Source organism: Prosopis cineraria, unplaced genomic scaffold (genome assembly GCF_029017545.1).
Source record: "Prosopis cineraria cultivar Desert tree isolate PC_DT_omini unplaced genomic scaffold, ASM2901754v1 PC5, whole genome shotgun sequence".
Classification (NCBI taxonomy): Eukaryota; Viridiplantae; Streptophyta; class Magnoliopsida; order Fabales; family Fabaceae; genus Prosopis; species Prosopis cineraria.
Window position 1 is genome coordinate 37317504 of NW_026555336.1, and position 14926 is coordinate 37332429.

The 14926-nt window shown below is 30.3% G+C and overlaps 1 protein-coding gene across 1 annotated transcript; it reads right to left on the bottom strand.

Annotated features, from left to right (window-relative positions):
- Positions 1 to 8169: 8169 nt before the first annotated feature.
- On the bottom strand, positions 8170 to 12779 carry LOC129310551 (probable transcription factor KAN2). Its single transcript, XM_054952423.1, has 6 exons — positions 11799 to 12779; positions 11599 to 11675; positions 10753 to 10801; positions 10482 to 10641; positions 9620 to 9689; positions 8170 to 8820 (listed from the first exon to the last, which is right to left on the bottom strand). Exons 1-6 carry the CDS (start codon positions 12448 to 12450, stop codon positions 8719 to 8721), a joined length of 1110 nt encoding a protein of 369 aa, XP_054808398.1. The 5' UTR covers positions 12451 to 12779; the 3' UTR covers positions 8170 to 8718.
- Positions 12780 to 14926: the final 2147 nt, after the last annotated feature.

Sequence of the window (14926 nt, forward strand, 5' to 3'; positions counted from 1 at the left end):
TGAATACAGAGTACAGAGGAGAGAATACGCTCAGAAAATAACAAGATTTTTTCTTCTTTTTTTTTGGCCAAGAAAATAGGATGATCAACTGTTAATCAATTAGATAAAGTCAAATCAGGTGATAAGATGGCCTTGTTTTGAGGAACAGGAAAACAAAGGGCAAAGAGGTAAAGTGTACACATTTTGACTATATATCGAATGATTAAGAGTATTATTAATTATTTATTTATATTTTTCTTTATTTACAAAATAAAAATTTAACCTATTTGACATGTGACACGTGGGACTTACATTGCTTGTGTAGCGAACTTTAAAATCAAATAATAAAGGAAAAACATAATAGGCTTAGGCATGTTTGTACGTACTTTAATTTTGCTTCCTCTTCATATATATAAGTAAATAGGCTTTGAAAAAGGATTATTCATTGGCTACGGCGGGAGGATACTCTTGGCACACATTAAAAAAAATAAACTAGTCCCTACAATATATATATATATATATATATAGTTAATAAAGTTATCTGTGCAAATTAAAAAGTTTTTAAGAGTTTATGCCAAGAATATTATTTTTTTCCCCTACACATGTCCTTGCAGTGAAAGTCATGTTGTTCTTTTTTCTCCAGCAAAAATGATATTAGAATTTAATAAATTTAATTACGGACAGTCTTGGATAGTAATATTGTAATTTTGAAAAGTTTAAGATAAATTATTGTAATTACTTTCTCTAGCCCGTGTAAAGTTGTTAATTATAATAAGTAATTAACAATCGGAGGGAGTATACATGTTAGATCAAGTGAACACATTATATGGTACATGATGTTTAAGTAATCCATATTATTCATTATTGTTTATGAATATGGTAATATAAAGATATTCAATAAATTAACTAACACGTGTGAATTCAGTAAGACAAAAAAAGTAAAATTTTAAACAACATAAATATATTATTTATGGATTAGTATAAAATATGTTTATATAAGCTCGAAGTATAATATTACTTATGGATTAGTATAAAATATGTTTATGCAAATCGTGGCGTGGGTATGGTAAGTATCATATTTGATACATATTCGGTACATGTATATTTTATTTTCAATGAATTGATGTAATACTATATATATTAATGACTTATGATGCGTGATGATTCTTATAAAAATTATATTTCATACTAATCCCCTTCAACAAGAAATTCTTTTTTTAACAAATTAAGTGGGTCTTGCATGAACTCTAATTGACAAATTATACCATTCACAAATCATGAAAAATGTGAATCATCCATTAAAGTTTATATTATGAATATGGCATTGCACGATTATATCAGTATCAGTGTATATTGTTATAGCTAGTTGCATAATAAACCATAAATTAAAGGGAGAATTACAATCAGGTTTTATATAAAAAAATTAATTACTATTAAGGTTTATTGACAACTGAACTAAGCTGCATTATAGTTTAGTTCAGTTGTCAATGAACCTTATAATAATTAATTTTTTTGTATGAAACTTTAATGTTATTCTTCTTAAATTAAACACATTTTATATATTTTTGTCCAGTGCATGACAAAACTTCTGTGACTACATATATATTGGACAATGAAAAGGATCAATTGACAAAGCCAAACACACAAATTAAATTTATTGAAAATTGAAAAATATATATTTAACGGAAGGAGGGGGAATCTCTTTTTGTTTCTTATTGCTATGTTCAAAAGAGAGCCAAAAAAAAAAAAAGAATTGTGTCCCGCTGGAATATAGCTGTAACGTGACGAGCTCATGCATTCGTGCAAAAGAAAAATGCAATTAAAGGGAAATAAAGAAGCAACAAAAGAAAAAAGAACAAAAGCTAAAGCACTGTGTGTGTGTGTGTGTGTGTGTGAGAATATATATATATATGTGTGTGTGTGTGTGTGTGTATGTAATATGACTTTTTCTTTATCTTCCTAAAATTTAACACCATGTTGTTGCTTTTGCTTCTTTTGAACAATCCCTCTTTTCATATCCCACATGCTCATCCATCCAACAATCAGCTGACTCCTTCAACAATCTCTCCTTTTAATCAAAACCTAAACCTTCCTTTTTATTAATTTTTCATTTCCCATATTAAAAAATTATCATATAGTCTCTCTTTTTTATTTTTGGGGTTTGAATATTAAAAAGTTCGTTTGATTACATTTGGGGGTGAGGTTCTAATCAATGCCTCCTAAAAGGAACATGTCTCTGCATGTGTTTCTTAAAACATTAAGTAGTTATAACCAGAGAATACGTACACTCTTATATTTAATTGTGTCTCTCTATGTTCCAGAGTATTTGAATTCCACATACATAAAATCATCTTTTTCGAAACAATTATAATATATTCAAAACGCTCTTTAAAGTATATATTATCTGGGTAGGCTTGTATTGTATGTGTGTCAAAAATAGAGAGAATACAAAAAGAGAGAGAGACAATTTTACGTGATGTTTTATTGTATTATATCATTGTTATATGTTAGCACTATATACAATAGCGTTTGTGTTTCTCTTTTATTTTATGCAAGGTACTCTAACCGATCGTATGAAAACCATATATTTAATTAAATAAAATACCAAATTTTATTGATTTCATCCTAAATGTTGGCATAATGAGGAAACTTTAAAGTCCAAAGTGATGGGGAAAAGGCTAAATTACAGATGCCTTGATAGATGGAAAATTACTTTGAAGCTTGGAAGAGGAAGAAACAACTGTACAAAAAAAGGTAGAGAAAGAAAAAGAAAAACTTGACTATAAGCTCAGAGACTGTCACTGTAGGACTCTTTTTTGACTGTACTGGAGAAAAAAAACTCTGTTTCATGTTTCTTTCCCTCCAATTATTGATTCCTTTTTTAATTAATTAATTAATTAATTAATTGCGCATCTTGTCAATCATATCAATACATTCATCATTTGGTTTGAAATTTTCTCCATTAAGTTCACACCATCAACAAACTCATGCGAGTGTGTATATTCTCCAAGTCACAAGAATCACTTACAAATAGTCTGGTAAAGAACCCATGATTTTGACATATAATATAACAACAACAACAATTCTTTATTTCATTAAATAAGATCGGTTAATTTTGACATAAAATAATCTGAATAAAATCAAATCTCGATCGATCACTTCGAAAAATCCGAGTCTAGTCATATAGTTATTTAATGGCTGAAATTAATTTACCAAAGACTCTTATGGCCATCGTTAGATGATTATTGAATGCCGACGATTTTAAAATCGCCAATAAAGTAATTAATTATTGACCTGTCAAGAAAATGTATGAAAGGTACAGAGTTTCATCAGCTCAATTTTATTGTGATATCATGCAAGTACTGCGCGTTCATTTTTTTTTAAATTCTATACAAAGAGTCAAAGATGTTTTTTTACTTTTTTTGCAAAAAATACAGCTTTAATCCTAAATAACAAGTTACTTTTAAAAAAAATTTAACATTTTAAAATATAAAATATTTTAAAAATATTATAATTTTATTAAATAATTTTATTTTAATATTACTCTTTTTTCTTTATTTAAAAATTAAATATAAATTTAAGATTGTTAGATAAAAATATTTTTAAAAGTTTATATTTTTATTTTAAAATATAAAGTTATTAAGTATATTTAATAAGATTTGTTGGTATATAAAATTTTATTTAAAAATATTTTATAATTTAAAAAAGAGAGAATAGATTAAAGTTATGGTTGGCATATAATATTTTAAATATTTTATAATATTTAAAAGCATTGCCCTTTCTTTCTCTAGAAAGGCAGAGTTGGTTGTAAACATTGAATAAATAAAAGGAGCATCGGTGAAGAGTGAATGAAAACGACAAAAGGCGAGAGCATAAGTCTACTATTTGTGAATATACTGTCGTGATAATGTAAGTAATAATTAATTAATTTATAATTTATAAATAATGTTAATTAAAATATTTAATTTTTTAAAATGTACACATCTTTTTATTTATACTGTCATTAAATACCTTATATAAAAATTTTGATGATAGTAATTAAAATTTTAATGCATGATTCATCAAAAAGAATAATAAATGAAGTAAGAATATAGTTAAAAAATATAAAAATTATCCAACGTCATATATTTTGGATCAGATAATATTTTTAAAATATGTCTTATATTATAATTTGGAGGAAGTGTGCTGTGTGAACTTTTACAATTTGTTTGTTTGATGCAAAACAAATTAAATATCATTCATATGTACCTACTTCCTTTGTTCTTATATATACAATGTTTTTAAAAATTTATTTTATTTCTAAATATAAGATGTGTCAATGATATTTTTAAGTAATTAAATAATTTTGTCAATCTTAAAAAATAGAGGAGATATTAATCATATATTTTACTCTCCACTACGATAAAATCAAAAGATCATTGTGATTTTTTATCTTATTTCAACTAAATAATAACTTTTATCAATACGTCAACACCTTGCTTAAATGTAGGAACGAAGGGAATACTTTTGTGCATTATCATTTCACAAAACCTCCAAGTACGTCTCCATATTTACAATTACCAAATTGATGCCCTCTCTATTTAATCTATCAATTAACACACTCATTTCAAAGGTTTTTTTTTTTTTCCTCACTCAATCTGCAGTGTGTCTTTATCTACTCATTTTAGTAAACTAAAATTTTAGTCAAGCTGGTTTTAAAATTCATCAGAACCAGGACAAGTCTATCGCTTGCATAATTTTCATGTCCTTTTGTGGTGAATTTAAATATTTACTCCCTTCGTTTTGTATTATTCAGTTTTTTTTTTGGAAGTATCATACGTATAAAAAATATAAAGTAAAGGTGCATTTTTGTTTTTTAAATATTCTCTAAAGGAACACCCAACACCCTAATTATTTGGTGTAGCATTTTAGCTAAAGTAATTAAAATATAGCATTCTCCACCATGACATTAGATAATCACAAATGATTTGTTAGATGGTCAAACTATATTCTCTCACGTGATGTTAACAGTGAGCGTCTATTATTTAATGTTGGGGTATAAAATGTTTAATTACTTTGAAGGTAAAGATATTACACCAACTAGTTTATAGTGATGGGTGCTTTTCAAAAAATATTTCAAAAATAAAAATACACCTTTGCCCAAAAATATTAAATATTTTTATCTTTTAACATGTAATTAATAAGGTTTATTCACAAATGCCCTTAGTTAGGGGTGTAATATAATTAATAAACTTATTTAATTGAGACATTTTATTAAATAAAGATAAATATAAAAAGATTATAATTTAAAAGCATCTTAGAATGGGCATCAAAACTGTCACTGCTTATGGACAACTCATATTACTAGTGAGACTCAAACCATTACCCATATATAGACAATGAGTTACTCTATCTAGTTCTATACTTCTTTCATTAAAAAATATAAGATAGTTTTAATCAAATTTTACCTTCAATGAAATAGTTACCTACTTTCAAACTAACCATATATTTTTATATTTTTTTTTATTAAATACCCTATACTAAATATAAAGTCATTTATCAATAGGGACACTTTAAAAAAAAGACAATAATTATACCTCAAAAGACTAAAAATACTTTACATTTTTAATATTAAACTCTTTAAAAATGCCTTATATTTTAAACAAAGAGAGTATATAAGTATAATAATTTAAACAGTTTTAAAAAATTAATTAAGTATAATAATCATATCTAGAATTAAAAAAATTGAATTAAATTATCCATAAAATCAATTGACAGCGCCCCCACTAGGATGGAGAAAATCTCATTCAAGTCTCCCAGTAAATCACTCTTTCCACCCCCTCTTCTCCAAAAAAAAAAAAAAAAAATCTTTTGCCACCCGTCTCATCGCAAAAATTTCATTTGTGTCCTCAATAAAATTTCATTTGTTCTATTTAACATTTTAAAATCTCGAACACATATATTTTGTTGGTTGACTCAACTGTATACTCCATCCGATCTTATTTATTATATGGCAAGGGCAATAATATTTTTGGTCCAAAATTATTAGGTATGACATCGACTATTTATTACTACAACGTTTTCCTTTTATTCCCGTTAAATGCTAGATAATACATTATAAGTTGTAAGGTTTTATTTGATTTCAATTAAATATATTAGAAGTGATTTATAAATAAGATTGAGAGGAGTACATTTAATCTATAATTTTTTAACTTTAATTTTGAAAATAAATTTTGTAAAACTTAAATGATAAAATAAAGTTCCACAACTAAAATTATGATCTCTAAGAAACAAAGTGACATGTTCTTAAATTTTTCAAACTCATAAATTATTTAATTTTAATTGTTTTTCCATATAATAAATATTTAATTTTTTAAAATAATATTAGTTATAATTTTCCCACGATTGACTTAATTTCACTGCAAGTAATTAGAAAATGCATCATTGTCCTTTCCTGCTTTGATCTAGTGACTAAAAGAGGACTATTGCTAGATTGAGACGATGAAACATGATTTGAATATGAAACAATATCATGGGATAAATCATTTGCTGTGGTCATCACCTTCCTTTTAAAATTCTAATCTAGAAGTTTATGTAGTGACTCTATTAAACTATTGTGTATCCTAATTTTATTTATAAGTCATTTCGAACATGTTTTATTAAAATTAAAAAAAATCTTAAAACTCACTAATTCTATCTAAAAATTTAATAACTTTTCAATTTTGCTCTCATTAAATATACATATTTTAATAATATAATTTTTTTTTTCAATATTCAATGGAAAGTAAAAGAAACAATTTGTTATGAAAATTTAGACATGACTTATAAGTAAGATAAAAAAAAATTTCTCTATGTTCTCTTTGAATAGGATTAGAGGGATCAGTATCTTTTAAATTGTACTTGAATTCTAACATTTTCACTGTAGCATTGCTTGGTTCACATGTTTGTATGTTGTGTCTTGGAAGTATATTTGTTTTTTCCCATGTTGATTGATTGTCGTCACTGTCTATTAATTTAAATCCAAAATGACATGCATAATTTTATCACATTTCAAACTAAAAGAATACACTCTGATGACTTGCAGTGGGCAACAATCATATATATTGAAGCAATTGGTTGAATTTGATACGCAAATGCTTTACAGGAAAGTGGAAAGAATATATGCTTTGGACAACGATTTTAGGCAAAGATATCAAAAAGGAGACCTATTGATTTTCGTATGGGACGGTAATTTCCTCAGAAAATTAAATTCCCTGTACATGCATGAGAAAATTTAAGAATAATATATAAATATAAGATTCCTTTTTTTTATTTCTTTGTTTTTTCCTTGCACTTTATTTTATGTCATTTCCCATTTATATTTCAATCATCTCTAGACTATGTTCCAATTCTATTCGTGACTTTATTCCAAGTCCTTATTCTCAGCTATTTCCTTTCCTCCGAAAGTGTAAATTAGCATGTGATTGTGTCTAGGATCGATCCATCACACCAATTTTCTTACATCATAGGATTGTACAGTGAAAGAAACCAATCCTTTATAACGTGACATATCAAGATTGTATCTCCATTGAGAAATATGTTAGATTTCTTATATTAAGCATACTTAAAGATAATATACTCTATTAAAATAGTTTAAGTCATTTAATTAAATACTTTTCAAGCTTATATATTTATGATTTATTTTTTAATATTTAAATGTAAAACTTTTTTTATATTCTAACAAAACATGCTTACATTTAACACTCTTTTCGTTAGAAAATATAAAACATTTTTAACCGAATCTCATCCCCAAAAAAGTGTTTACCTACTTTCAAACTAACCATATCTTTTTATATTTACCTTTATTAAATACCCTACAATAAATATAAAATCATTATCAATAGGGACACTTTTAGAAAACAAAACAATGATTACATCTTAAAAGACTAAAAATATTTTATATTTTTTGATATCCAACTTCTCAAAAAATACTTTACATTTTTTAACAGAGAAAGTATCATATTGCATTTGAAATAAGTCTGTCTTTAATAAGAAGACATCAGCAGACATTAAAAAATTTAATATATAATATGTATGTTCGGAGGGTTATAAACTCTTATTTGAGCGAAATGATAGATTCCATTGACACTTACTTCCGTTTATGTTACATTTTAAAAAAAAAAATTTATGAAGATATACAAGATTTCGACTCAAGATTAAATATAAAAACTATAAAAACAAACTCTCCTCTCAAATTTATAATATACGAAAAAAATTAAAATATTTCATGAATGCAAAGTGCTATTACAATTATCAAGGATATTGCTTCATACTTTGAGATGTATAGGTAAAGCTCCCTCTTTCTTTTGCTTCTGTCTCTTTCTCTCGCAGATTGCACAACAACATACAAATCCAATTAGATTTCATATATTTACCAATAAACATAAAATATATTTGTTGATTTGGATTCTCTTCTCTCATGCTCTCTTCTCCTTTTGTTGCTTTCTGTCTTTCTTGTCTCCTTGTCTTTCTTTAGCTCTCTTTTTGCTTTTCTTTTCTTTTCTTTTTCTTTTTCTTTCCTTTTCTATTTTTTCCTTCCCTTTCGTATTCTTTTAAGCTTCCTTTTTCTCTGGGTTTCTCAGCAGGTACCTGATTCTCATTCCAGCCCTATAGATATATAGCTTGCTAGATATCTCTTTTTTGAGAGAAAAATTTAATTATTCTTTCTTCGAAACGATTAATAATACTGATACTATCAGAATAACAAAGAAGGGAGAGATCTCATATTGGCTGTCCCAAGGTGAACTCCAAATCCAAATTAGGCTTCTTAGGGCTTGATCCTGAAATGTTTGACGATGAGCTTCCATCTGATGTTCTCTCCTTCTGTAAATTCAACAGAAAAGGTACAAAAATAAGAAATAATTTAAAAATAGTACTGGACATTATTAAAAAAAACAAAAAAATCCTCCTAAATTTCCAAGTTCAATATGTGCTCGCGCGCGCCCCACTACATCTCACTCATTACATATAGCTACTTGCAATTATTTTAGAGTAATGCTCAAAAAACTATGATTCGAGTGCATGCATGTTGTCTCAGTTGTCAGTTCCTTGTTTAATGAGCAGTTAAAATTCAACAAAATGAGGGTTTGAGATAAAAAATCTCACTGGTACACATAATTTATTTAGTTTCTGAAGTTTCGGTAAACACCTTAAGAATGTCTTCATGATCTACACCATCATTGAGTAACGAGGAGGTGGTAGCTAGGGTTTCTATGGGGTCAAGATTAATTAATGCGGTCAATGTTAATAGATTAAACTGGTTGATTTAAAGCACATAATTCTTCTTCTTGTTTTTTTTTTTTTCCTTTCAAGCCAAAACTGTGAAAAAGACATGTCTCCCCACAAATTTGAAAAATGGGAAGGACAAAGCAGCTTTTGAAAAGCCTTTTCCTTTTCCCATCTCTATAAAAAAAAATAAAATGTAGTGCATGGTTAGATGGAAAAAGATCAAACGTATTCCCTTTTTCGCTCACTTCCCTTTCATGTATGCTCTATTATTATATGATACTAATTCCAAACACAGATAAAGACGTCGCCTTAAAAGTAAATAAAACTCGCCCACAAACACTCCATCTTCGGAAATTAATAAAGGTGACCCATCAGTGAGAATAATTATATATACCTCAAGAGAACTAACATTGTTGTTTCCAACAGAATCAATCTCCTTTGGCTTCCCATGCAGCCAAGCTTCTCTGTTACAAAAAATGAGAGAATATCTCCCATTACTCAGAGGCCATGCAGAAGAAAAGGCAAACTGATAAAAGAAAGCCATCTTTTACTGTCCATTTATATAAATATATATATATATATATATATATGCATACACGGGCACATGCAGGGAAGCTTGAAACTTGAAAGGGCATAGAGCTTTGGGAACAAGAGTTTTCCAAGAATGGGTGAGAAGGGCTTAGCCTTGACGCTAAGCTTTCGGGGGTCCCATTTTAAATAAGGTTAAGTTTGAACCCCACAAAATCATAAGGAAAGAGATATCTCTATTTTTGAGGTGGATTTTGGCAAATGCCAAACTCCCGAGTCTTGTAAGATGATGATGAGGATCTATCTGTAGTGGGTTTCTTTCTCTTTTACTTCCTTTTCACCCCCACTACTAGCTACTTGCAGATTATTCATTATTACCCCATCATGGAGTTTTCAACACAGACAGCACAAAGCAAAACCTGATATCATCATTTCTTCTTTTTGTGATTTTTTGAGCCTAACTATGTTTCTATCTACTATCAAGCTATGTGTTTAGGGGGGGGGGGGAGGGGAGAGAGAGAATAAAGACATGCATGAATTCATAGTTCTGAACATGACTGACTGAACATAGTATGGAACATTATGAGAACTTTATATGCAACTTGATCACTAAATGCATCTCACCGTTGGCTGGAATTGAATGTTTAATTTCCTTCTTCATACTGTCAATTGAAGCTAATGATGAGAAGTAATTATGTATTAATTATAGCTTTTAATAACATTAATACCTGGAAGAGTTGCTCCAGAGGCCGTGATATTCCTTTTCTTGATGAACACATTGTCTTCCCTGCATGGTAGATAGATCGGATCTTCCCAAATTGTTCATGTCGAACATTAATTCTTCAGAAGTATCCCCAGATGATCCATTATCATATCCGTCTGATTGACCTTCATGGTCAAACAACAAAATGAAGTCAGAAATCAACAAGAAAAGAGTATTGTTGGGCAGCATTAATTTGAATGACAAATTGATGAGAACATATATAAGATCTAATTAACCTGTGGAAGAAGCTGCTGCTCTATCTGTGGTTTTCACCGTCCGATACATCTGGAAAATGTTGAAATTTATTGATCATCAATGTCAGCATGTGAGACATAAAATCTGCTATCAAATTGTACGACGTAACAACTCGAGGATGATTAGCAGAGACCGAAGTTCACAGAAAAGTGGCAACACCATTAGGGGGAAAAAAACACAAGAAAAAGGAGTCTGTGACTGTAAGGTTTAAATTGATAGACAGTGCATCAGTACCAGGTGTAAAGCAGAAGCATTTATGGTTTTGCTCACTGGTAATGTATTGGTGTATGAATATACGTATATACATGCATGAAACCTTGTGACTAACCATGGTTAAGAAGGTATGGTTAGGGGAACCCATCTGAGGAGGAGATCATTGAGATATGATGGTGTTCTGTCCTTTCTCATCATTTTTTTTTTCTTTTCCATAAATCTGGTTTATGTATAATTTTATACTCTAAAGAAGTGGACGAAAATATGAATTAATTGACTTCTCTTGGCTTGGCTGCGGCTCATTTTGAAATTTCTGGGGGCTTTGTCTTGCTCGTTTTCAGAAATCGATAAGTACCTCTCTCTCTCTCTCCCTCTCTTCAGTGTGCAGAGAGAGAGAGTATTGATTTTTTTCTTGAACATGGGGGGTTCAATCTTCCAGGCAAAAAGCTGTTTATGAGCTTGCAGATACAGATACAGAGCTCACAGATATAATAAAAAAAGAAGAGCTGAGATAAGATACAATACGAGACACTCTCTGTAAGTATGAAGAAGGCAATTAAGGAAAAATTGAGATTATTAACACAGATCGATGGGAAAAGAGTTGAATTAGCTACCTGTAAATGAGATTTAACGTGGGCTAAAGTAAGATCCTTGACATCCATTAGCTCGAGAACGGATTTGGGTGTAGCCCCTAAAAGCCCAAGGGGAATTATAAGATTAATTAGCTATAATAAATATATGTAGAAGAAGAAGAAGAAGATAAAGAAAGAGATATTAATCACGGGTGTAAGAAGGAGAAGGAAAAGAAGGATACTTTCGTGGCCACCCAAAAGCTCAACGGCATGAACAAAGCGAGCATGAAGGGTGGTAGTCCAACGCATCCTAGGAGCTCTCATGCTGCGCTTGGTCGGGAAGCGATGAGACAAAAACCTCGACCTCATCAAACCTTGACTATGATGATGATGAAAAGGAAAAGGGGCGGAGCTTGTGCAGGCGGTGGAGTTTTTCACTGCTGCTGAAATAGAAACATCCGGATTCTGATGAACTTGAGAGAAAGGAAGAGCAGGAGGATGAGGATGAGGATGATGAGGGTTCTGGTACACAGGGATTCCTCTGATGGGTCTGAGAAATCCCAGTTCCTGCGTCAAGTACTGAGGGTGGTGGTGGTGCTGATGAAACGGATCGTTTTGGAAGCGGTGGTTGTGAGTGACATCTGAGGAAGAAACTGAAGGCGTGAATGTAGCGGCCGGGTTGGAATTATTGGAAAGTGAAAGGTCAAAAAGGTCAGCAGCAGTGGCAGTTTTAGGCATTGAGGAAAGCAATGAGCTTCTGGTCTCCAGAGCTCTCTTCCAGAACCCCAAATCAACTTGATCTTGCGTCCCACTATTTCTCCATCCTGATGTGGATTTGGTGTTGGGAGGACTAATCTGCAAAGACAAATCAGGCTGTGCTGGAAACAACTCCATCTATTTGCCTCCCCGTGATTTCCCACCTACCTAGCTTAGCTTGCTTTATCTTCTCCAAGAACAAGCAATCTTTTCTGCAATTCTCTGTGATATATATAGATAGCACAGTGTGTGTGAGAGAGTTAAGCAGAGAGGGTTTAGATTTTCTGGGCGTGAGATGAATGGATTGGGAAGAGAGGGGCCGGGTGTGTTTGAGATAATTGAGAGGAGAAGGGGAAGGACGCAGAGGGAAAGAAGAAATGACAAGGGGATGAAGTGAATGGTTGTTTCTTTTGTGTGAAGTATATGTGAGACAATGACACTTGAGGGGCTATGGGGGGGGGGAGAGAGAGAGGGGTGCTTGTTTTGTGGACGTCGGAGAGTAGGGTAATAAAGGATGTGGAAAGGAAATGGCAAAGAGACGATAGGGAAAAGGAAAAGGTAAAATTATATTATATAAGTATTCATGAAACTTTTGTTATTCCCCCCCTTTTCTCTCTCTCTCTCTCTCTCTCACTCACTCACAAATATACTCTCTTTTTAGCTGTGTTTTTCTTTATGTTATTAAGAAAACAAAAGGAAAAAAAGAAGAAGAAAACTTGCCATATAACCTTTAACGTGTGCATTTGTCCTTCTGAAACTCATAACTTTCTAACACACACACGTACAGAGTTTCTCTCTCTCTCTCTCTTTAACTGAAACCTAGGGCGCTCTCTCCCCCACACCCCCCCCCCCTCTCTCCTTCCTTTTCCACAGAACAATACAAATACAACAGGTATATATATCAATTATTATTTGTGGGATTTTTATTTACTATCGCATGATTGGTCACATTTTTCCAAACCTTGTTTTTGGGCAATTATGGACCTAATTATTAGAAACCACTCATTGAGGTCATCATGAAATTAAAACCCTAAATCTCTCCGCAAATCACATCATATCATCCTCATTCCCTCCCCTATCTTAATTCTTTGAATAATTTTAGACTTTGATATTTGGACCCATCGGCATCACTTCTTGTTCTCATTGTCATTTCCCCTCTTTGCTAATCACCTTCGTCACTCGAGATAACTTCAAAGGTATATTTGTGGGTGCCTATACACTCCCACTGAAATGTCACATTTGCCCCTCCGTTCTTTATATACTTGTAATTGTAAAAGGGCAAGAAGTTCAACTAAATTTAAAGGAAGTTATAATTTAATTTTTGTTTTATGAGAGATAGATCTATAAATGTTCTAAAAATATAGAAGAAACTTGTGTTTCGCAGACAAAATTCATGAAGATGAAAATGATTTTGAAGGTTAAAAATGACTCATATGTATCCATGCTTTAAAAATGTAATGAAAATAGATTAAAAAAAATATTGATATGGAAACACCAATATTGGTGGGTCGAGGAACTCTATCAAAAATTAATTATATGGTTACGTACGAATGTTAGGGTTCAAATATTGGATGGTCCTGATGCAATCAATGTGACTTCCAAGTTTTGTCAGATGCATGGATGTATTCACATATTCATAAGACTATGATGAATGAAAATGTGTGTTCCAATGGTGGCAATTACTCATAGCGGGTAATATGTCTTAGTTGCAATTAATTATACCACATTGATTATTTTATTATTATTGCCTCACCTATTAAAGTTGAGTGAATCTTACATACTCCTTCCATGTCTATTTGTAAGATAAAAATACTATATCACACAATTTAAGAAAATCAGTTGACTATATTAATTATATTTTAAAATAAAAGACTTAGACTACAACACTCTTTATTAATTGTATTAATCAAGCCTTCATTAATTATTTCTTATAATTATACATGATAAAATTATAAGAGATAATTTAAGAAGTTTACAATAAATGCCTATTGAAAAATGTGATTTTTTATATAAAAAAACAAAATAAAAGTGATAGTTTTTGTTATAAATGAAAATGGAGGGAGTAGCTTTTAATACTAATTCAATTTTATATTCCTTAATTTGAATGTATTATTTTTGTAAAGTAGCTAGATAATAATTAATAATATTTCAAGAATATTTTTCTTCAATCTTCTTAGATTAAAGCACTTCATGAGCTAGTCAGCTTGGTGAGACAACGTCCAAAAGGCACATTTTACTTTCATGATGTGTTTTCGATTCTCCTGATGAGATCAAGGAATGTTTTTAAAAATCTGTCTTAACATGGTAAGTAATTAAAGTCCGTTGATGATGCTTAAAAATACCTAGGAAAATTCCTTGGGAGTTTGATCCATATTTAAAGAGGATAAATTTATAAAAATTTCACAAAATTTACGTGAAAAGAAACATATTCTACTATGAATTTTTCTTCATTCTAGTGTTTTTCTAATAATTTACCAATGATATATATATATATATATATACACTCAGGTAATTCATATATATGCTTAATTAATTTAGCACAGCTACAGAAATTCACAAACACAATAGGGGAAATTAAAGATATTTAATTATGAGCAAAATTAATAAGACCCCA